Source organism: Symphalangus syndactylus, chromosome 3 (genome assembly GCF_028878055.3).
Source record: "Symphalangus syndactylus isolate Jambi chromosome 3, NHGRI_mSymSyn1-v2.1_pri, whole genome shotgun sequence".
In the NCBI taxonomy this organism is placed as follows: domain Eukaryota; kingdom Metazoa; phylum Chordata; class Mammalia; order Primates; family Hylobatidae; genus Symphalangus; species Symphalangus syndactylus.
This window is the reverse complement of record NC_072425.2, coordinates 49,652,397-49,675,990: the sequence shown is the minus strand read 5'-3', so window position 1 is coordinate 49,675,990 and position 23,594 is coordinate 49,652,397. Positions and strand designations below refer to the sequence as shown.

The 23,594-nt window shown below is 43.8% G+C and overlaps 1 protein-coding gene across 16 annotated transcripts in view; it reads left to right on the top strand.

Moving 5' to 3' along the window:
• AOPEP (aminopeptidase O (putative)) overlaps positions 1-23,594 on the top strand; it is a 395,241-nt gene that overhangs the window by 260,571 nt on the left and 111,076 nt on the right. For 13 of the 16 annotated variants that reach the window (XR_008656596.2, XM_055271838.2, XM_055271836.2 and 10 more), the window contains one exon: positions 715-775. Coding sequence is in view for 15 of the 16 variants with exons in the window: in XM_055271838.2 (XP_055127813.1) it covers positions 715-775 (61 nt within the window). In the remaining variant the exon portion in view is untranslated. Of the gene's footprint in view, positions 1-714; positions 776-2,200; positions 7,244-20,128; positions 22,070-23,594 lie in introns of those variants that run through there. The other 3 variants (XM_055271843.2, XM_063636206.1, XM_063636205.1) reach the window with 3 other exon arrangements.

The window sequence follows — 23,594 nt, the reverse complement described above, 5'->3', positions numbered from 1 at the left end:
ATGGATGTGCTTTAAGCTGCATTAGCCAAGGAAGACAAAAGGACACAGCCGGAGATCTGGTGATCCTAAATATACTGAAGACTTAGTGATTTTAAGGAGTACTCAAGTCAGCGGGGCGTGAAAGCAAAATAATTTCAGCTGACTTTAGATTGGACCTATTAAGCAATGATACTACCTCAAATAAAGCAGAACAGGGCCCGGTTGAAAGGAGACAGTGGAAGTGGTCCTCATTCCTTGCACCTGAGCCTCTCTGTGGTCTGATAGTGATTTGTATTATTTTTGCTTGTTGTAGTCCATCTTTCCTATAAAGTGCAGATTTCGTGTTGACGCACTAAATGCCATGATGTTCATATTTCACTTTGCTTCACTACTCTCCAGGAAGCAGCCATGCCTGATGTGTGCAATGAATATGCCTTATCCTCCCGAAACTGGCTTTCCCAGCCAAATAGTTCCTTTCAAAGCACTGAAAGCACCCGTGATGCTGTGCCTGGGTCCTTAGATTTCATCGTGCATGTTGCTGTGGATGAAGAGAAGCTGTCTCATGTGACTGGGCTCCCTTCCACACTTCAACCCAGGGGAGCACTGCCCTTTCTGTAAAGCACAGGCACTTCTGGAAGATCGATGCTGTGATGTGCCCAGTTAGAGAGAACCAGTCTTGTAATAAGTGCTCTGTAACTTTTTAATCCTTTACTTTTTGTTGTTTTATTTCTAAAGGCTTGAGCTGTCTGTTGAAAACATCTACCAAGACTGGCTTGAGAGTTCCGGAATACCAAAGGTAACTCAAGATAACCACTTTGGTAGAATCCATGGAGAATAGTAAAGCTTGCTGCTTAGCACATCAATCATGACAGTGATTTCTTTTTTTTTTTTTTTTTTTTTTTTTTTTTTTTTTTGAGACGGAGTCTCGCTCTGTCGCCCAGGCTGGAGTGCAGTGGCGCAATCTCGGCTCACTGCAAGCCGCCTCCCGGGTTCACGCCATTCTCCTGCCTCAGCCTCTCCGAGTAGCTGAGACTACAGGCGCCCGCCACCACGCCCGGCTAATTTTTTGTATTTTTAGTAGAGACGGGGTTTCACCGTGGTCTCGATCTCCTGACCTCGTGATCTGCCCGCCTCGGCCTCCCAAAGTGCTGGGATTACAAGCGTGAGCCACCGCGCCCGGCCAGTGATTTCTTAATATATGTGTAGGAAAGTAATTATCTTACTGAGTGCAAGTGTCCGTAAGTCAGAACACTTGTCTCCCTTCCGCATTTCCCCCCCTTGTTGTGGGGTGTGCCTCTGGCCACTTTCAAGTGACCATGGTATACGTGGAAGTGATGGTAGCCCCTGAACTCCCTGCTAAATGAGGCCCTGCAAAACGTGGGGTAGATTTTGGGTGGAGCCACAAGCCAACAGTTCCATGCCCTGTGGGGCAGGTGGCGGGGGGGGCAGGTGGCGGGGGAGCAGTCGGCCTCCAGCTCTGCTCTTCGGATGCGGCCCGATACAGGAGTTGGTTTGCTGCCGTCGTCGTCTGTCCTGACCCATGGTCCCTGTCCCTTGTTTCCCTGACACACCTGCAGCTCCCTCGTCTCTTGGTTCTGCATCGGGCTCCTGTCTCAGGCTGGCCTTCTCACCTGGCTGACCCATTTACATTCGTTTCTCTGTCTTAGGGACCTGGGCTCATCCCAGCTGGAGATTGTTGTTCTCTCCCTCCCTTTCAGTCTGTGGGCAACTCTAAGGGAGAGACCTTTTCCTGGCCAGCCCCAGCTCTGTGGAAATCACCTGGCCTGGAGCTCCTCTCCCCGTCCACTCTCCTCTGGCCCTGCGCCTCCCAGAGACCATTGGACAGCTGGGGCCCCTTCGCCAAGTCAAATGCTGGCCATGGCAAGCCTAGGCCCTGGGAAGTCTAAGGGTGGGATCCCAGATGCACGGTCAGAGGACCCTGCAGGCCGAGAGCTCTCTCAGTCTGGGGCAGCCCCCAGAGCGGCTGCAGGCTGGGCCTGACCCATGGTCGTGGGCCTTGGCGTCTGGGGGTGGACCCGCGTGGTGAGGCAGGCCCTGTAGCCTGCTGGTTTCTGGTTTCATGGCTGGTTACATGAGCTTCCCCTTAGGAGGGTCTCAATGTCAGTGAATGTCTGTGAACCATGAAATGAAGAGACAGGAGGGGCTGTTCTTCATTACCTTTTCATCCCCCTCCTCACATCCTTGTCCATTTTCACCACAGGGGAAATGTCGGCCATCAGCCACCATCAGCCACCATAAGCTCATTCCTAAAAAAGGACAGTTTGCCTTCAGTTCATGAACGTGTGTCACCTGTTACAAACTATTTCTTTGGTCCAGTCCTTCTGGGAGGAAAAAAGAAAAAAATCTCGAGTCTTACAAACAAAACAGACAAGGGGTGGGACAAGGCAGTGCATGGTTGGGGGCAGCGCCTTTCACTCACGTGTGTGACAGTGAGGGCCCGTGAGCTCTGAGACAGTGACTTCCAAACCAGACTGCTCACTGAGGACAAACATCCAGGAAAAACAAGTTAAGATTTTTCTAGGTGTGAATAACCAACGCTTTCCCTTCATGTTTCAGATGGGAGTGCAGGTGGTGGGGGACATTTGCTGAAGTTTGCCTTGTGATCCTAAGCCAGGCTGTTACAAGGCTCCCAGACATTCTTAGTGTGGCCTGGAAGCTGGGAGCTCCAGTAACTGGCTCCCAAATTTCCTGGCCTGGAACAAGAAGGCTGCTGTTTGCAGCCGTTAGCCCCTAGGGAGGGGGAAAGAAAGAGACCTTAATCCAGTGCCCAAAAGCAGGCGCACTCCACTTAGGCTGTAGTGCTGGGGCTGGCTGTCTCACTGCCGGGGGCTCTGTAATTTCCCCTGCAGAGGAGGAGGCTTTGCTGCCAGCAGGAGGCTTTTGGTTTTCATTAAAAGAGGGAGGGGTCTGTGGCAGGGAGAGATTTGCCTCTGAGCTATACATTTTTTCCAAAGGTCTAGTTGCATTAGTGACAGCTTATAGTGTAGACAAGAATCTCTGCTATAAACTGAAGAAAGCTGCTGTCAAAACAGCCAGGTGCAGTGAGGCCAACCGGCTATAAATTGTGTTTAAGACCCAACTGGTATTTCCTTGGGTGCTTCACTGTTCAGTAAAAACAACAGCATGAGAAAGAAAAGACCCTGATTTAGCGCATAATTGGTGGGTGATCGGATGGCGTCTTTGCATCTCTTCTACCCGTTTCGGCCATGATTTCTGCGGCTGCTGCTGACTTACCTACTCTCAGCCCCTTTAGCACTCCTTGAGAGTTCCTTGCCATTTCCACTTCAGTGAAAGGCACTACAAGGACCTGAGACCCTCCAGTTGCAGAAGGCTTGTGGTGAATGGGACACCTTGTTCTTTGTCCCCATCATTATAATATAAAGTTACTAGGATGCTTGCCCTGGAATGACAACCAGGGCCCTGAAATTGCTCTGATGCTCTTTGTTCTCGTAAAAATTTCTGTCTACCAGCAATTGAAGTCATTCATGACAAAAGACTCATGTTCTACTGGTGGAGTTTTCATTCCACAGGTTACAGAGGCTTTTTGTCTTCTCTCAGGAAGGCTCGCCTTGTGGTTGGCCTCGATTTTCCTTTTTGGCTACGTTGAATGGAAATCATTTTTAAAAAGTGGAAATAGCTTCAGTAAAAGTGAGCATGAGCCCTGAAGAAGCAAAAGAAATTGGATGCTAACCTCTTTAAAGAATATCCCAACTCTGTAACCTTTGGCCTTACAAAGAGATTTAAAATTGATTGTACCATCAGCACTATAGATTATTTCTTTTTATGACTTTTTTTTGGTTATAGAAGAAGTACACATTTACTTTGGGATATAAAAAAGTCTAAGAAAATAAAAATGACCCAGAGACAATTTTTTATGTACATCCTTTCACTCATTGTTCTGGGTATATAAATACATATTTTACTTTTTCCTTTCTCTCCCTCTTTAAAAGTAAAAATAACATGCCCTCCATAGCAAATTCAAACAATAGCAAAATAGAAAACGTGAAACTCCTCGCTGCCCTCAGTCGTACCTCCAGAGATCACCCGCACCTGAGAGCAGCCCGCTGTGTGTCCGCCCACACAGTTTCTGTGCTGAACAGCATGTAGGCGCACATTCTTTTGAAATAAAATTGGAGTCTTATCTTCTAAACTAAGTTATTCATTTAAGGATATACACTGAGGAGTTTCCCACATCCCTTAATATAATTCAAGAGCAATAATTTTTTTTTTTTTTTTGAGACGAGGTCTCACTTTGTCACCCAGGCTGGAGTGCAGTGGCATGATCATGGCTCACTGCAGCCTCGACCTCCCGGGCTGCGGTGAAAGGGCAGTACTTTTAAAGAGCTGCACCGCTTCCTGATGAATAATACCATAATCAAACTTACTCGGGGCCTACCCCACACTATTAGAATAGTATATTGTACAATTATTCACAGAAAGTTGCACATTCCGCTAATTTGACAGGTCTATAAATAGATTTTGGATTTTTTTTCATGTCCAAACAAAGGTTTCCCTTGGCCCCATAGCCATATATTCCAGTCTTCTTTTAAAACATTTATATGCAAATACACTAGAAATAAATTTCTGCATCCAGCCTTTCTTCTACAATCCTTATTTTAGTTGCTACAGAACTGCGTTTTTGTTTTGTTTTGTTTTGTTTTGTTTTTGAGACAGAGTCTCGCTTTGTTACCCAGGCTGGAGTGCAGTGGCAAGATTTTGGCTCACTGCAACCTCCACCTCCCGGGTTCAAGTGATTCTTCTGCCTCAGCCTCCCTAGCAGCCAGGACTACAGGCTGGCACACACGCCTGCTAATTTTTGTATTTTTAGTAGAGACGGGGTTTCACCATATTGGCCAGGCTGGTCTCGAACTCCTGACCTCATGATCCGCCTGCCTCGGCCTCCTGAAGTGCTGGGATTACAGGTGCGAGCCAGCCAGTTTCTACAGAACTCTGACTCCTCCCTTTCTTTGATTTCCTCCCTAAATCGCCAAGTCCTGAGGCCCTTCTGTACCCACTTATCAAATGTCTAATTTTCTTTCCTAGCACCTGTGCCATTTATAAATTATATTTCGCTTGGACTGGTGCAATAGCAAACTGGTCTTTTAGCTCTCTCCTTTTTGATTCATTGTTCATATCAATGCCAAGTAAATCTTCCCACAACCCAGCTCAGACCCACTCTTCTCACCAGAGACTTTTCCCCCATGGACAATGGATTTAGAACAAACTCCTTGGCCTCTATTTGAGGCCACCAGCAGACTGGTCAAAGCCACCCTTTTCAACTTTATTTCCCAGCATTCTGGAGATTCGCCCACTCATGATTGTCAGTGCACAGGTATTTGCAAGCTTTTCCATCAGCCTGCTTTTGTGCATGCCCTTCGCTCCTTGGCATGCATTCCTTCCCTCTCTTTAGCATGCATCACAACCTGCCTTACATGTTTCTCTCTGTATCTGTCCCATGCCGTCCCCTCCCCTACCCCCTCCCCCCGGAAACAAGGGTTATGTCTATAAGCCTCATCCTGTAGTACCTGTTGTGATGCTTATCTCTTTTGGGCCTTGCATATATTAATGGTAGATGCTCAGGAGCTCACCGTCCAATGCACTAGCTACATGTGGTTGGTAAGGAGTTGAAATATATCGAAAGCACCTGAGGAGCTGATTTTTTTTTTTTTGAGACGGAATCTCGCTCTGTTGCCCAGGATGGAGTGCAGTGGCGCGATCTCGGCTCACTGCAAGCTCAGCCTCCTGGGTTCACGCCATTCTCCTGCCTCAGCCTCCCGAGTAGCTGAGACTACAGGCGCTTGCCACCAAGCCTGGCTAATTTTTTGTATTTTTTAATAGAGATGGAGTTTCACCGTGTTAGGATGGTCTTGATCTCCTGACCTCGTGATCTGTCTGCCTCGGCCTCCCAAAGTGCTGGGATTACAGGCCTGAGCCACCGTACCCGGCCGGAGCTGATTTTTTAATTTAGTCGTAATTAAATTTAAATTTAAAATCTCATAATTTAGTTATTGTTTGAAATACCTTGGGTATGTGAATGAGTCTGCTTTTTCAACTCGGACTGCTATGAAATATAAATAGAGGCCAAACATATCTGATGAAAATTTAACACCCAAATTGAGATGGACTCTGAGAACAAATCAGATTTAGGAGACTTAATACAAAAATGGAGGTAAATATTTCATTAATGTTTTTTAAAATGTTGGTTACGTGTTGAAATGATAATATTTTGGATACATTGCAACTCAATGTATATACCCAATAAAATATATTAAAATTAATCCTACCTGTTACTTCTTTTTAAATGTAGCAACTAGCAAATTTAAAAAGACACATGTGGCTTGCATATATTCCTGTTGAATAGAGCTGTTCTAAAGCTATTAGTTGAATTAAAATCTGAGTGCATAATGCCTTAAAGTCACCCACAGAATAGATATGAGTGAAATCATCTGTATTTTTGTCAAATGTGTGGGTAAAGATAGAGCTGGTTAATCCATTGACACCCTTCAATTTGCTGTGACAGCATGGATGATGAGAATCCACAGGTACGGGGCGGGAGTGCTGGGTTCACAGTAGACATTCAGAGGGCATGAACTAGCAGCCTTACATCAGCTGTGGTTTTCAACTCCCGGTAGACCGGTTTCCTGAGGTGTGAACAATAAGCACACTGCCTCAGGTAAACCTCACATGTCTTCTGTACCTCAGTCTCCTCTTTGGAGGAAGTGCTCAGCAGCCAGTTCCTGGCAAAATCATCACAGCAGCGGCAGTGAGGAGGAGAGAGAAGATGGGAAATGAGCCAACAATAATGTGTCCCAGAAATAGGCTGAAAGCAACTTGGGTTCCCAGACTTGCTCCTGAATCCCAGAATTTAGAACAACAGGTTATTTTGTCATCTTGGGAAAATGCCACTTCTTTCCGAGCAAACACCTGCAAGTTGCCAGAGGCCGCATGAGCAGATGATAGAAAACTGAAGTCTTGTAGGGAAAATGCTGCAATCACAGAATTGAGAATACTTGATAAGACAGTATGCAAGAGGCTTTATGTCACTGTAGTCACGATGTGCTTTTAGCACAGTTGGTTTTATAGGGGAATGACTAGTAGACTTCTTATAGCACATATTATGCAATATTATCAATATAATTTTAAGGCCTATTTAGAAGAATTCTACATTTAATGGTCAGTCAAGAAAACTGAAACTGATTATTTTGCAAATTCCAGAGAAAGTATATTTTTCAAATTATATGAACCACGATATCTTTGCTTCTTTTATATCTATAATAGCAGTTGCCATAATGTGGTATACTATTTGGGCTCCTAATAATTTTGCTGTCATTTTTGTCCAGTAGTTAAACTTGTATTTTCTAAGTGACTAAACATCTTGTCAAGGATCCTTAAAGACATGTGGAATAGGTTCTCCGGCCTCACTTGAGGCAGCACCCAAAATGCCTGAGTCATCACAGTCACTTCTGTTCATCCAAGCACCTGGCCCCCTCCATAGACTCTTCAAATTGCTCTACTGCTCAGCAGAGTCACGAGAGAGGGAGAGGGTTTATTAAAATCTTTTCATTTTTAGCTTAATTTCCTTTATTTTTGGCATCTAAGGCTTTGTGCTCATATCAGTTTGCTGGGGTTGCCATAACTAAGTACCACAGACTGGGTGGCTTAAACAACAGAGATTTTTTTCCTCACAGTTCTGGGGGCTGGAGGTCCAAGACCAAGGTGCCAACAGGATTGGTTTCTGGTGAGGCCTCTCTCCTTGGCTTGCAGACGGCCACCTTCTCATCATGTCCTCATGTGGTCTTTGCTCTGTATGCATGCACATGTCTGTCCTTACCTGCTCTTTTTATAAGGACACCAGTTATATTGGGTTAGGGCCCACCAATATGACCTAATTTTACCTTAATTTCCTCTCTAAAGGCCCTAACTCCAATACAGTTGCACTGTGAGTTGTACTGGGGGTTAGGAATTGAATATATGAATTTGGTGGGACACAATTTAGCCATTCCTGTTTACCTTATTCACAGTACGTCTCTCACTAGTTCCGCATTCTAGTGAATCCCTTCAAAATGGCCAATAAAAATTACTCAGTGCAACCTCACTGCATTTTATTCCCCTATGGATGAATATGCTTTGGGTACATTTTTTGGTCCCAAATGATGTTAGTATCTAGTGAGTGCACAAGAATTAAAAATCATGTCTTCGTGGCATGAGAGAGAAATAAATGCGGGAAGGGTCCATTCCCCCAGAAAGTGGTAATAGCTGAAGGTCTGTGCTGGGTGTTGTGTAACATTGGGGCATCTGATTTGACACTGTCCAAATATATTGACCTCTTTACAGCGCAAGGCACCACAATGAAATGGGAAACATTTTTCTCTGGTGCCCCCAAATATAGCTATGTCCTTCCTTCATTTCTGTCTTTCAAAACCTGATTTCCAGAATGAGTTTGAATCTCATTCACAGTAGTCTAAGACTAGACTTCAAGTGAATAACAAGAATTAAAAGTGTTTCCTCTCTCTTGAAGATTTCCTTTATAAGTGTCAGAGCTTAGAGCTTAGGCTTCTGTGGTAGAACTGTCAAGCATCTAGACCAGATGGATGATATTTGCAAGAGGAAGCTTCTTCCAGGATCTGAAATCAGACCTCTGAGTCCAGTCCTTTCCTATCCTTCTTCCCATGAGTAGAGCCCACACATCAGTTCTTGATGAAAGACTGTGGATGCTTCAAAGATGAGAGAAGTACAGGCTTTGCCTTCAAGATGCTTAATAATTCAGTAGGAAAAATAGATACATAAATAACTAACCTAAGGCAGAAAGCAATAAGTGGTGGAAAGCTTAGTGTTCAGAAGAAAGGCCGTTTCGATTTGTGGAAGCAGAGACAGTTTAGGTACCATTTGAAGCCAATCTTGAAGGACAGGCAGGTAGAGCGTGGGCAGGTGGAGATTGTGGAGAAGGCCCTTACGGGCAGGGAGTGCGACATAACCAAGGTATGCTGCTGGAAAACTCAGTGTGCCTGTTTGAACAGCTTCAGGCAGAGTCAAATCTCAGTGCTGGGAAGCTGATTAACTAGTGTCACAACCATGATGAAGGCTCAGCGGTATCATCCCGGCCCCAGTGAAATCAAGGTGGCGTCGTCAGCTGGAAGAGTAGGGGCAAGAATCCTTCCCATTCAGCCTCCTTCTCATTCTCAGGTCCCTCCTAGCCCCTGCAACAATCTAACCAAGGTTGCTCTGCTCCTGAATAATAGAGGGATGAATGTATTTTAAATACTGATAAAATATACTGGGTGAACGCATTTTGATTGTGATTTGGGGTTGTAATCTTTTCCCTTCCTGTTTTTCTTGTTGAGGACATGTTTAATTGTTGCTTGTTTTACATAGAGGGCAGGATCTGTGAGGGGGAATGGTTAGTGGGGCAGGACCCAGCCAGATTACACAGGGACTTGAATGTGATGCTAGAGAGTTCCTACAGATTGAGTAGCCACTGATGCTTTTGCAAGGAGTGACAGGACTTGAGCAGCATGTTTAGATAAACATGGTCAGGTGGGTCAGCAGCCTTGCCTGGAAAGACAGCTCCCTGGGTAAAAAGCCATGCTTTTCCCCTCTGTGCAGGGAAGAGGTAGTCTAGTGGAGGGTGTGGAACAGCTAGTCTGACTTTTGCTCCTTGGTTTCTGACTGAACTTTCATGTCCAGAAGCTCTTCATTTACACGGATACTTCTAAAAACATCAGTAAGTATCTAGATAACCAATGGTGTCTGTCTATCCAGAGAGGACATGCAGTGGGCTGAGGAATGCCTACATCCATGGGAATGAGTAGGAAGCCACAAGAAACAAGCACAGATCAATGTGATGCAGCTGATGCACCCAAATCCTACTCACGATGGGGAGGGACGTTGGGAAGTCGGCAGGGAGGGTCAATTGCCCACAGCTTTCACGATCTCAGATTAGACGTACATTTTTTCAGTGAGCACAGAGGAAGGCATATGAGGATGGCTTTCTCATTAGGGATAAAGGGCATTTTAGACATTTTTCTGTAAAAAGAATAAGAATTCTGAACTGGCTCAGACGCACACAGACACATTGAAGGTATGACACTGTAGAGAGAAAGCTAATATTTGCTAGGTGTACGAAGGATAACCCAGTCCTGCCTTCGAACATCAAAGGATAACCAGAAGGAAAAGGAAGCAGAGGCCACTAGCATTGAAGAAATGCAGCTAATGGAGACAGTTGGTAGTGGCCCACATACATGTGGGTTTTAATAATAGGATCAAGCTGGGTTCTTGCTGGAAGTCTAGCTCTGCAGGCTTGAGTTGAAGGTGCTCAGGGAGACCTGGTCATCAGAATCATATAGGAGGCAGATTAAAACTACAGATCCCAGAGCCAGCCCAAACCTACTACTGAGTCAGCATCTCCATAGGCACAGCTGGAACTGGCCAACATAATCCGTAATTATCTCATTCTAGAATATATTCTATCAGAATAAGTTTCTTTTTTTTTTTTTTTTTTTGAGACAAAGTCTCAGTCTGTCGCCCAGGTTGAAGTGCAGTGGCGCAATCTCCGCCTCCTGGGTTCAAGCAGTTGTCCTGCCTCAGCTGGGGCAAACTCCCAGGTTGCTGGGATTACAGGTGCAAGACACCACACTCAGCTAACTTTTGTATTTTTTGTTTGTTTGTTTGTTTTGAGACGGAGTCTCGCTCTGTCGCCCGGCATGATCTCTGCTCACTGCAAGCTCCACCTCCCGGGTTCACGCCATTCTCCGACCTCAGCCTCCCGAGTAGCTGGGACTACAGGTGCCCGCCACCACACCTGGCTAATTATTTTGTATTTTTAGTAGAGACGGGGTTTCACCGTGTTAGCAAGGATGGTCTCGATCTCCTGACCTCGTGATCCGCCCACCTCGGCCTCCCAAAGTGCTGGGATTACAGGCATGAGCCACCATGCCCAGCTAATTTTTGTATTTTTAGTAGAGACGGGGTTTCACCATGTTGGCCAGGATGGTCTCGATCTCCTGACCTCGTGATCTGCCTTCCTTGGCCTCCCAAGGTGCTGGGATTACAGGCATGAGCCATCGTGCCTGGCCAAGAAGTTTCTTTTCTAAGTACAACCTAAACCCTTAGAATCCTTCATTTTTATACCTTTCCTGAGTAACCCAAACTTTTTTTTTTTTTTTTTTGAGACAGAGTCTTGCTCTGTTGCCCAGGCTGGAGTGCAGTGGCGTGATCTTGGCTCACTGCAACCTCCACCTCCAGGGATCAAGCGATTCTCCTGCCTCAGCCTCCTGAGTAGCTGGGATTACAGACACCAGCCACCATACCCGGCTAATTTTTGTATTTTTATAGCGACAGGGTTTCACCATATTGGCCAGGCTGGTCTCAAACTCCTGACCTTGTGATCCGCCCGCCTCGGCCTCCCAAAGTGCTGGGATTACAGGCATGACCACCGCGCCTGGCCGAGTAACCCAAACATTTGGCTTTGTGGTTTAGTTTATTAGTTCAAGCAGTTTGCCAAACATTGTGCTGGGCAGTTTGCATATAAAGCCGAAAGGACCCTGCCCATGAGCTCATGGTTTATGGAAGCATCTGCAAACCAACCTTTGCCCAACAGGTCTCCACCCCAGAGTTTGAGACCTGCGAAGAACTGTAGAGGTTGATGTCTTGTATTTGCCATGTTCCGCTGGGAGGCTAAATCTGTAAGAAAACAAATACGCTTGGAGGGAGGAGACTGCTCTTAAGCCCCACTCAGTCACGAGTTAGCTGGCCCATTGTGCAAAGGAGCCAGCATGACCGTCCTCAAGGTGTAGTCTGGTGGGCCATATTTGGACACATGGGCAGTACCTGTCTTTCAGGCTTTTAAGTATTGGCCCACAGAAAGAGTCACTGAAGAAAGAACTACTGCATCCCTAATAATGAGTGGACCTGTAATAGGATTTCACTGCAGTGCTGCTTTATTTTGTAGAGAAACCTTTTTAGAAAGAAGGAGCAATGCAAACTCAAAGAACTAGGACAAAGCAGCTCTAGAGTGTAAACCTTATTTCAACAGAAAAATAACTGATTCTGCTTTTTAAGAAAAACTGCCCCCATTTTCTCTTTTATTAGGCTAAAGACATACTCTGGTAGACTCTTCGTCAAAAGCAGATTATTTTATTTATTTATTTATTTATTTATTTATTTTTTTGAGACGGAGTCTGGCTGTGTCGCCCAGGCTGGAGTGCAGTGGCACGATCTTGGCTCAATGCAAGCTCCGCCTCCTGGGTTCACACCATTTTCCTGCCTCAGCCTCCCGAGTAGCTGGGACTACAGGCACCCGCCACCATGCCCGGCTAATTTTTTTGTATTTTTTTAGTAGAGACGGGGTTTCACCATGTTAGCCAGGATGGTCTCGATCTCCTGACCTCGTGATCCACCCGCCTCGGCTTCCCAAAGTGCTGGGATTACAGGCATGAGCCACTGTGCCCGGCCTGTTTATTTCTGAGGTGGAGTTTCACTGTCACCCAGGCTGGAGTGCAGTGGTGCGATCTCGGTTCACTGCAACCTCCTCCTGCTGGGTTCAAGCGATTCTCCTGCCTTAGCCTCCCAAGTAGCTTGGACTACAGGTCTGCGCCACCAATGGGCCTGGCTAATTTTTTGTATTTTTAGTAGGGACAGGGTTTCACCTTGTTGGCCAGGCTGGTCTCGAACTCCTGACCTCAGGTGATCCTCCTGCCTCAGCCCCCCAAAGTGCTGGGATTACAGTCATGAGCCGCCACACCTGGCCAAAAGCAGATTATTTTATATTGACATTGCACTCTTCCCACACCTGGAGGGTAAAGCCCTGCGAAGCAGTAGTTGAGTGAGTTGTGCACATGGCTGCACACACATGCATGACCCCTTGGCTGTTTGACATTGCACAGCATCATGGCACATGCTGATAGAAGATCAGCACCCAGGGCTTTTCAGGCCGCTGCTCCCACTGTGGCCCTCCACAATGCTCACAGTGACTTGTCCCAGCTCTTGCAGCCAGAGCACCCTGCTGACCAGGAAAGCCATCAGGAGCACCTGGCTACTTTTAGAGTCAGAACTTTTTTTCATTCTCTTTTGTGAAAGCCATTGTGTGGTACCAAATAGGTATACATTTAATACCTGCATGGTATTTCTCCTGTGTGGCCTCTGCTGCTTCATCGTTAAATATTAGTTTTTTTCTGGTATTGTGCAACTTTGAGCTTGCTGTAGAATCACAGGCTACAGATGAGTCTTAGAGTGCAGTGCATCTTCTTACCAGGGCAGCGGAGCCCCAGGAGAAGTGTAGTATCTGGCCAAGCTCGCAGCACTAGTTAGTGGCAGAGCTATGGCTTGAGTACAGGATTCTGAGTCTTCAGCCCATCAGACTAAAGCATTTTGTAATTTGGGTCCCATCTTTGCCTTAGTTTCTACGAAGACCTATGAGTAGATAATAAAGGAGTATGGCAGAGGGCCCTGAGAAGTGATGATTTTTCATTAATGACTCCTCTTTTTCTTGAAGCTGTTTGTTCCTATTCTTTCACAGATGCAGGATGTGGACCTCACTTTCTAGGGCTTTTCATAAATGTGTGTCATGGGTATACATGCCCCTCTTCCACTAGATATTTCTAAATGGTAGCCCTATGTATCTAGATGGAATATTTTGCATAGGAAATACTGGGCTCCATTGCATCAAAAAGCTGGTATATTTTTTGGTGTGAGTGAATGTGATTGTATATAGAGATTAGTTTAGGTCTTTGCATTTGGAAAGATACAGCCATTCCTCACTTGAGATGGAAACTAAATTATATAATACCAGGCCACCCAAACAAACAAACGAATAGGAAAAAGTAAATGGTTAAACAAAAAGTATATCTTGATGTACATTTTTCATATCCTCTTATTTGCTTTCACAAGCACACTTCTAACCAGAGTCCCTGTCTTTCGCCCTGGAGCTGACCCAGAGCAGGAGAGTGCCGGAGAGCACAAAGGTGGTGGCCAGCCAACAAGTGTATCACAGGTCAGGGTAACTGTCAATGATTGTTGAACTGCACAGATCCCAATGTGTGTTTAAAAAGGCCAGCGTTCTTGTCATACATCTCTGGATGGCAGCTGTCTACTTTTCACTGGTGCTTGGTAAGGAGTCTATTGCGATCATTCAGCAAAAGACCCTGTTCTTCCAGGTCAGTCCTCCAGCTTGGACCTTTACAACCCCAGTATTTTCTGCTTCTGATCCTGTCGAGTTACAGCCACCACCGTCACACCGTAAGTGGGCTCCAAGCAGTTTGGTGCATAACATGCAAGGCAGTGTTACTTTAAAGTTAATGAACAAGATTGGAGGCTGGGTAGAGGAGGAAAGTCAGTTTGTTATATCCAGATCCATGTTTTTTTTCACAGAGTTCTTTATTATGAAGTTTTGTTCAGCAAGGCTAGTCCTACAGTGGACGAAGACGTCAGTGAATCCATTAAATACCAGCTTTGGAGTCAGCTCTACCACCTCGAAGCTGTGTAGCAGTGGGCGAACCACTTGCCCTCTCTGAGGCTCACTGCCTCTTTAGGGGTAAGGGGAGCTGGCCGGAGTGAAGGCGCTCTGGGCTGCGTCCGGTGCCCTGCTGAGGGCTGCAATGCAGGTGTACCTGGTCGCGTCTGAGAGGAGAAAAGTTGGGATTTACTTTCATGAGTCTTTCCTTCTGTCCTTGGAACCTGCAGAATTGCCCTCAGACTTAAAAGTTGCCCTTAGTTTGGACTGGTGTTGGGAGAGTTTTTTAAATATACTTTGTCCTGTATGGTGTTTTACAAAGTTACACTATCCGGGAACCCTCTTTGTTCATTTCTTTTTCAGTGGAAAATTGCTATTTGAGAGATGATTGAGAGAATTGAGTAATAATCAATCTACAAAAGCATTTATGCTGGCTGACCACTGAAGAATAGGCATTTGCTTCTAGTTGAAATCAATTATTCATAGAGATTAACCTGTTTGATCAGGAGATGAAAAAATTTTTGCTGGCCTTTTTAGTCTTAAAATTCCTATGGGTCCCTAATAACTGCAGGTCAGTTTTACCTTAGACAGGGACAACTATTATTTCTAAGATAAATTTTGAAACATAGAGATAAAATATTTATGCCTGTTACCTAAATAACCTTGGGGGAAAAGTCCAGTGGGTCCAGTTTGCCTTTTGGAGGAGGGGAAGCCACTGTTGCCCAATGCTCTAGAAAGAGCACTTCGTGTTTTATGCTGCTTTTTATCTCAATCATTCAAGTATTTGCTGCTTTTAAAAAAACAAACAGAACCAGTAATGAAATGTGTGTGAGAAATTGCTACAGTGATCGCTGCATATTTTATAGCAAAATGTTGCAGTATTTCTTATATTGAGAAAGTAGAACCTATTTGGGGTTGAAATGATCAAACCCAGATGCTTTCCTAAGATTATATTTTTGGTGCATTTATATGTCTGTTACAAAGTGTGCTACATGCTAAAAATATTTTCCTTTGTAGGCCGAGGGGAGTTTCAAACCGCACTGAGAGACATGTAGATCAGATGGTTTTCCGTAAGGGTGTTACCAGCATCCTGGTTGTTATTAGCCTTGACTTCGCAATATGACATTATTTATGCCAGAAGACTTCACAATTCAGTTCTTTAATTTCAGCAACTTTATTGGCACGAAAATGCATGGAAGGGAGGCCAAAGTCAATACATCAGAATTTGGGACTCAGACTCCAGGGCAACAAGCAATAATGGGTTTCGGCTGGAGATAACCCCTCCACCCCTGGGGTCTATTTCCCTGGGACGGAGAAGCTGCCTCCCACGTCAGGCAGCGTCTCTTGCCTTTTGTCCAAGTGCTTCCTCTTGTTTTTCTCTGGTGTCTCCCTCCTTCTCCCGAGCCACGCATGCTGCCACTTTTCACATTCCATGCAGCCAGGTAGAGACACACTTCTCCTTAAGACGCTTCTGGATTCTGTTTATTGCAAAGGCAGTTGCTCTACAATTCTCTCTGGTTATTCCTCCTCAAATTGTATTTCCTAGTCACTGTCATTGGTTTTATAATTGAGAGACATCTGCCTGGGTTTTGCACAAATGCCTCTAGTCAATTAAGCTGCAAATGGGTAAATCTAAGAATATGTAGGTTGTCTAACTCTCTATAGAATTGTAGTTTTTAACTTAATCCTTCCCTTCCCTCCTTCCCCTCACCTCCCTGCCTGCAGTTGACTAGAGTATCCTATTTTACATTTAGAACATCCAGAATGAGCAGAAAAGGCTATATACTAAGTGCATTATACATAATAGCTATTTACTTCTCCTATCACAACTCTGTAAGAGAAACATTGTTATTATACCCATTTTATAGATGAAGAAACTGAAAACCAAATCTGTCTGACTTAAAAGCCTTCATCCTTAATTATTATACTGGTTTTAAATGCATGTAGCTCCGGTTAGGATTATAGCTATTTTTGCATCTAGCACCTGACCATGGTGGTATCTTCAGAGAGCAATGTAGAAATATCAGATTTCAGGCTGGGCATGGTGGCTTATGCCTGTAATCCCAGCACTTTGGGAGGCCGAGGCGGGTGGATCACCTGAGGTCAGGAGTTCAAGACCAGCCTGACCAACATGGTGAAACCTCGTCTCTACTAAAAATACAAAATTAGCCGGGTGTGGTGGTGTGCACCTGTAATCCCAGCTACTCGGGAGGCTGAGGCAGGAGAATTGTTTGAACCGAGGAGGTGGAGGGTGCAGTGACCTGAGATCACGCCACTGCACTCTAGCCCGGGCAACAGAGTGAAACTCCATCTCAAAAAAAGAAAAAAAGAAGTATCAAATTTAACTTTGTGATATTCTTGTAATAACAGTCAGCTTACTGTTTTGAATGAGACAGGACCAGAAATGGAATTATCTCCTTTATAATAAGACACATGAGAAACAGAACTTGCTTTCTCATGTCCATTGGTTGTCATTGGAAGGGACACACACTTGTTTGTAGTAGCTCAGATGTGTTGTGTCTTTGCAGGCTCCGTACAAGGGCATTGAGCCTGTGTGCTTGTCAGGCCAGGCTTTTTATTATGACGTCACAACTCAGTTATTTTGATACCTTTGAAAATTTACTTAGGTTCAAAATACCAGATAGACTTTTGTTTCTGAGGGGAAAGAGGAAGGGATTTGCATTTACTGGTCTGTTTGGTGCCTTTTGCCATATGCACCATCTCATTTTATCCTCACTAGAGCATTATCTCTGTTTCATAGCTCAGAGAGGTTGTGTGACATGCATTTCCAAGGCCACAGAGCTTCTTGGTGGCAATGACAGAGAGTGCCTAGTCTAAATTCCCAACTGTGGATTTCCCATGACACCGTGGCATTGTACTGAAACAGTTAAGTCACATTTACAGGGTGATATGTAAAAACAGCAACAGCATATTTGGTTGTCCCTTATCATGATTTCCAGTATCCTTGAAACTCAGAGGTCAAGGCAGTGATGGTAAGAAATGCTCCCATAGAAGGCAAAACAGGCCATAATATTTACATAATAAATTGAAACTCATAATTATAGAAGCATTCAGAAACTACTAGAAGATAGATTTAATAAGATTCTAACATACCTAATATTAATCTGAATATAAATTAATGGGGTAGGTTCTTAAATCCTGCATATTAGGAGGTGTCTAATAAAGCTCTAATGTTCTTTGTGGTCCTTTTCCAACTATCATACTGGTGAGTACAAAAGCTATGTTATGTACAGAACGGCTGGGTTTATCCCTAGTAGAAAGAAGTTATGTTTGGTATCTAAAGAACAATGAGAGTTTGCTGCTTGGCTGATCAGTGCTGGATCAAGTTCACATTCCCCGGCTCCCACTCTCCACCTCCACATGCAGGGGGTGGAAGCAGAACACAGGGAGGGGAGGACAGGTCCTTTTTCACGGAGAGACGTGAGCCTGGGCTTTCCTTATATGGACACAGCTCGGCCTGTGTAGCATTAAACACTGATTTCATCCACCGCTGGAGAAAACATCCTACAAAAAGTGAAGAGATTAGCAGCCAATTAATTCTGGCCCTTCCCATTGTTTTCCTGGAACACCTCCTTGTATGGCACTGAATGTTTGGTGAACAAACATTCTGGAAAATAGCTTTCTCTCATATCTTATTTATATTTGGGACAGCCACTCCACCCCCCACATGTGGATTTTACTTGCCTCTCTCTCTCTCTCTCTCTCTCTCTGTGTGTGTGTGTGTGTGTGTGTGTGATTTTACTTCATCAAGGGATGGATGAATCAGGCCCATTCCTCTTGTTGCAAATTGTGACTTCATTGGTTTTCTTTTGGAGGACATAAAACAAGCCACCCAGTCTGAGTGCCAAGCTTTTTAAAACTCGACATGCCAGGGCCACAGACTCCCATCATGTCCCCTCCTTCAAAGGCACTGTGGAGCATCCACATGTCCATGTGCCCACACTTCCAGATACCACACCTGCTCTATCTTAGGAAGTAACGGGAAAGTGCCTAGACATGGTTGTTTGCTTTTCAAGCTGGTGAAATTTCAACATCTGATATTTTTGTGTTTTTCAATAGTAACTAATCCCTTTTTGTAAGGCATTTTGCCAGAATAATTTTCCTATAGCAGCAATGTATGTGTGCGTGTGTTTTCTAAACAATAGAGCCCATGTGGTTAGAGCATAGTGCTCAAGACTCGAGGAAGTCAGCATGGGTTGCTTCCTGAATGGAACAATACCTTTTGCACACAGCAAAGGGTCTTTTCCATTGGTGCACACTGTCCCCTAATTCTAGCCAGCAATCTTCCAAATGCAAATGTTCATTTCAAGGGAATGGATGGCAGCCATCAGCATAATTAAAACATCATCTACAGATCATGAGTTGGAAATACCACCTTCATGTTTACAGTATTGCAGATCAGCATTAAGATTAGGTTCCTAAAGATAAGGATGTATGCACTTTTCGCTAAGGACCCAGAATTGTATTAGCTTTAGAAAAAAAAGTCAGACATCTGCCCATTGTTGCCTCCCTTCTGGGTAGAATGTTGAAATCTTCCACTTCATTTTAGTTCTTTTTGTGTGTTTGCTTAACTCATCTTGCCCAAAATTTTATCCCTTGGTGTAAGCTGCAGGAAGTGACTCCTGGTTTGGACCACCAGCCCATCCTGCCCAACACTGTGTCTGCCATCTGCCAAATTGGGCTTACTGTAGTAAAGCATAGTAAGTGGCTATCATCTGCGGCATTGACTTTGAAATTTAGATGTCTCCCAAGCATCTGGAGTTTTTTTCATAGTAACCTATTTGAGATGGGGCATCATTAAAATTATCTAAGGCAGTGGTTCTCAATGCTACCTGTACATTGGAATCCTGAGGGGTGGAGGGGCTTTAGAAATGACTGATGTCTGGGTCCCACTCTCAGAGATGTGAACCTAAGTGGTCACCTGGGCACTGAGATTTGTAAAACACCTTCTGGTGACTCTAATAAGCACTCGAGAGTAGAAACCACTGATCTAAAGCCACCCTTACATCATTTTATATTTCACCTGTGAAATTTTTTTTTTTTTTGAGACAGTCTTGCTCTATTACCCAGGCTGGAGTGTGGTGGCACAACAGTGGCTCACTGGAGCCTCAAACTCCAGGGCTCAAGCGATACTTCTGCCTCAGCCTCCTGAGTACCTGGGACTAGAGGCACACGCCAGCATGCCCAGCTAATTTTTTATTTTCATTTTTTGTAGAGACGGGATCTCACTATGTTGCCCAGGCTGGTCTTGAACTCCTGGCCTCAAGTGATCCTCCCACCTCAGCCTCCCAAAGTGCTAGCATTTACAGGCATGAGCCACCACACACAGCTGAAAACTCTTTAAGGTTATAATGTCCATGGATATCAAGCCCTGTAAATAACTGCAATCGTAACAGGCATTGAAGGGAATATAATAATGTCTGCTTTTTAGAATGTATTTTTCAGTAGACTTTTATGGTATGGAATTATACTTTCCAGCCTATGTTGTCATCTGGGGTTGATCTAATCCATATAATGAACAAATATGTTAAAGTGAGACAGCCACACTAGATGTTCCGTAAGTACTCACGCTGGAGTAGAAAGAGTATTCCATTTCCAACCAGGAGACCTAGGGGCCAAGCGATATGAAATCCCCTGAGACTCAGTTTTTCCATCTTTCAGATGAGACTGTGTGAGGAACGAGCAGAACAGTCTGTATATGGAAGCACTTTTGTAAAGCCTTCAGTTCTGTAGGTAATTGCCACTCTTATTCTCTCTAGCAGTCTAAGGTCCTGTGCTCTCTGGTAGGGGTGCTTCAATACATTTTTTGTCTTAAAGTCACTTCCCTCCAGCTTCTAGTAATGTTGTATTGCTTCTTAATTCTAGTCATTTAGAAGTTGATAAATAACAACTGCTTCTTGTTCTAAGCAAATTACATGTCATTTGATCAGAACTTTATGAGGAAGGAGGCTTAAAGGGGCCACACAGCTACTAGGCAAGCCGGCTGTGTGCTCCTTATACCTTGCTGTATTACTGCGTTGTCACAGGAGTTTCCTGAGGACAGGGACAACATCTTACTCATCTTTGCATTCACGAAATGTAGTGCTGTGTTTCACAGTAGGCATTTAATATGTCTTTTATGTGAATAACCTGTCCATATGTTCAACTTACATTATTCTCTCCATAATCTAAGCCCCTTTCTTCTGGTTTTGATACCAAGAGGTAAAATATTTGGTTGGCTAGCCTTTTTGTAATAGTCCTGTATAGTATTATGTTCATTTGATGATGTCTGTATAGTATTATATATTTTGACAGTTCTTTTCATAGAATTTTATAAGTAGAGTTATAAGTTAAGAACAGTCATACATCCTTAACTCCTGTACTTTACTTCTAAACGTTGTTAATGGAGACAAATATTAGAACCATAAGATTGTCTCAGATCCTTCCTTCTCCCATCCAAAGAAAAAAAGGAAATTAAAAAAACAAAAAAATCCAGAATACTTTATTGAGTCATACTCTTCCCTGTCCAAAATGGAGTGAAGACAGCTTCCAAAACAGGTAAATATAACATGATAGAAATAAAACAAGAAAAATGAAGCAACATGAAAATAATGGTAGAAAAAAAGGATGGGGCCAGGAATTAAATTAGCGTATAATATATACACCCTGAAGTTCCTATGCCTGGTTAAACAGGGTCACAGAGCTCCAAGCTTTCTAGAAGAGGGAAAAGGGATAAATTGCAATATTCAAGAGGTAAAAACAAACAAGCTGCCTAAGTCCGACTATTCCTGATGCTGATACCAGGAAGAAGATTGTCCTGTGGCTCCTCACAGAAAATTACTATCTAATGGAATAAACAACCCTCTAAATCCATCCTTCCGGTAAACATTGTGATGGATTTTATGGGGCTGTTTCTTATAATGCACCTCAATAAAGGTTGATGGCTTCTTACCAGAACTTAATACGATAACAGGACTTTCACAGAGTGCCCATAAGACCAAGTCCAGGGCCAGCTTTAAAAGTGGTCTGGCTTATTCCAAGAAGGGATTTTAGAGTATCCAGACAAGTTTAGGTACAGAAGAATCTGTGAACCTCCTGACAATTGGTGTGTGTGTGTGTGTGTGTGTGTGTGTGTGTGTGTGTGTGTGTGTGCTGTAGGTGTATTTTTTTTCTAAGGAGCTGATAGTACCAGCCTTCATTAGATTCTCAGAGGGGGTCAAGAAATGGAAGAACCAAGCATTGTACATGTTCCCTCAGTTGATCTCTGTAAACGTTCTTAGCAGCAGTGAGCTCAGGTTATGGTTACTGAGAGAAAGAAGGTCTGTTAGCTGCTTCACTGCAGAACCATAGCCTCAGCAATCCACTACGCCAAGCATGAAACTGACTTCGTTTTTTGAAAATTATGCTTTGTAAGGACTTCCACTAAGAGGTCCATTTGGCAGGGCCAAAATCCACCTAAAAAAAAAAACAACGACAACAACAACTAGGTGTTTATTTAAGACAGAGACAAAATGGGCAAATACAAATAATACAAATAACAGGTAAAAACAAAGCAGCTGATCAAGTCCAACTATTCCTGATGCTGACACCAGGGAGAAGACTGTCCTGTGGCTCTTCATAGAAAATTACTATCTAATGGAATAAACAACCCTCTAAACATCCTTTATGTAACATCTTTTATATTTTTGGATTAATTTATAATTTTTCTAAAATCATCCAAAAATATTACATAAAGGATGTTACATTTAAAAATAATAGACGGCCAGGCACGGTGGCTCAAGTCTGTAATCTCAGCACTTTGGGAGGCTGAGGTGGGTGGATCACCTGAGATCAGAAGTTCGAGACCAGCCTGGCCAACATGGTGAAACCCTGTCTCTACTTAAAAGTACAAAAATTAGCTGGGCGTGTTGGCAGGCACCTGTAATCCCAGCTACTCGGGAGGCTGAGGCAGGAGAATCGCTTGAGCCCGGGAGGTGGAGGTTGCAGTGAGCCGAGATTGCACCATTGCACTCCAGCCTGGGTGGCAAGAGCAAGACATTGTCTCAAAATAAATAAACCAAATTTAAAGATATAAATATTTGATAACTTTGCTCCTAATTCCTCTTTGTTATTTTTGAAACTTAATCCAACCTTGATTTTATTTCTAGACGTGTGTAGATTCCTACTTTTAAATTCACCCTGAACGTATGTTGGCAATAGAACACTTCTGAAACCAGTGGAAGCTTCTGGAACTCTTGACCTTGTTTGGTATTCAAAGATCTTTCGGTTTCTTTTAGTGGATAGTTTTCCCTCTGCTGTGCCTGAGGGAACGTAATTTGCCATCTGCGGCTGTTTGGGAACACTGAAGAGCCCCTTGCTTGCCCTGTGGCCTTCCTGGTGCCTAGGAAGGCTGGCTCCTCCTCCTTCCTCTGTCCTGTGCCTCTTCCATGAAGTAGAAGCAGGAAGAGAAAACACACTCGTAACAATGTGAAGTTGGTATCACTGTATTTTTCCAGTGATAGGAGGAATTTCTTCTTTGTCTAAGAAAAGGAAGAAAACTGAAAAAGGCTTTCCCTCCAAAAGTAATCTCCAATCAATCACGAGTTTAAATAATTTTAAAGCAATGGTATTTTCCTCAGCCTTGGACATTGTCTTCAGCTATTATGAACTGCTTTGACAAAAAAAGTTTCTTAGAACAACTTCCTTTCAAAACATGCGTATCTACTGGATGAGGCATTTTTAAAGATACAATTCAGATAGAAAACATCTGTTTTAAGAGACAGCTTTAAAGTGCTTTTACTACATTCTCAAAGACAGTAATTAGAATACCCGTCCCCCACTATAGAATTCCAGTTTTTAAAAAAGCGGTCTTCCAGTTTCTCTACACCCTACCTTCATTGGCATCAGCCTGTGAAGAAGGGGAGATTCAGGTAGACAACAGGAGAAATGTGTTCAGGTTGGATTGAACACAATAAAAAAGTACTTTTTCAGTGTTATGCAATATGTAAATCTTTCATTCTAGATTAAATTCAGCTTGTAGCACCATTCTGGAATATAATTTTAGTGATTCATATGTGAGAGAATTAGGAACCTTTCTCATTTCAATTTTTAAAAATTTATTGTTATTTACTTATTAATATTTTTTTGAGGCAGGATCTCACTCTGTTGC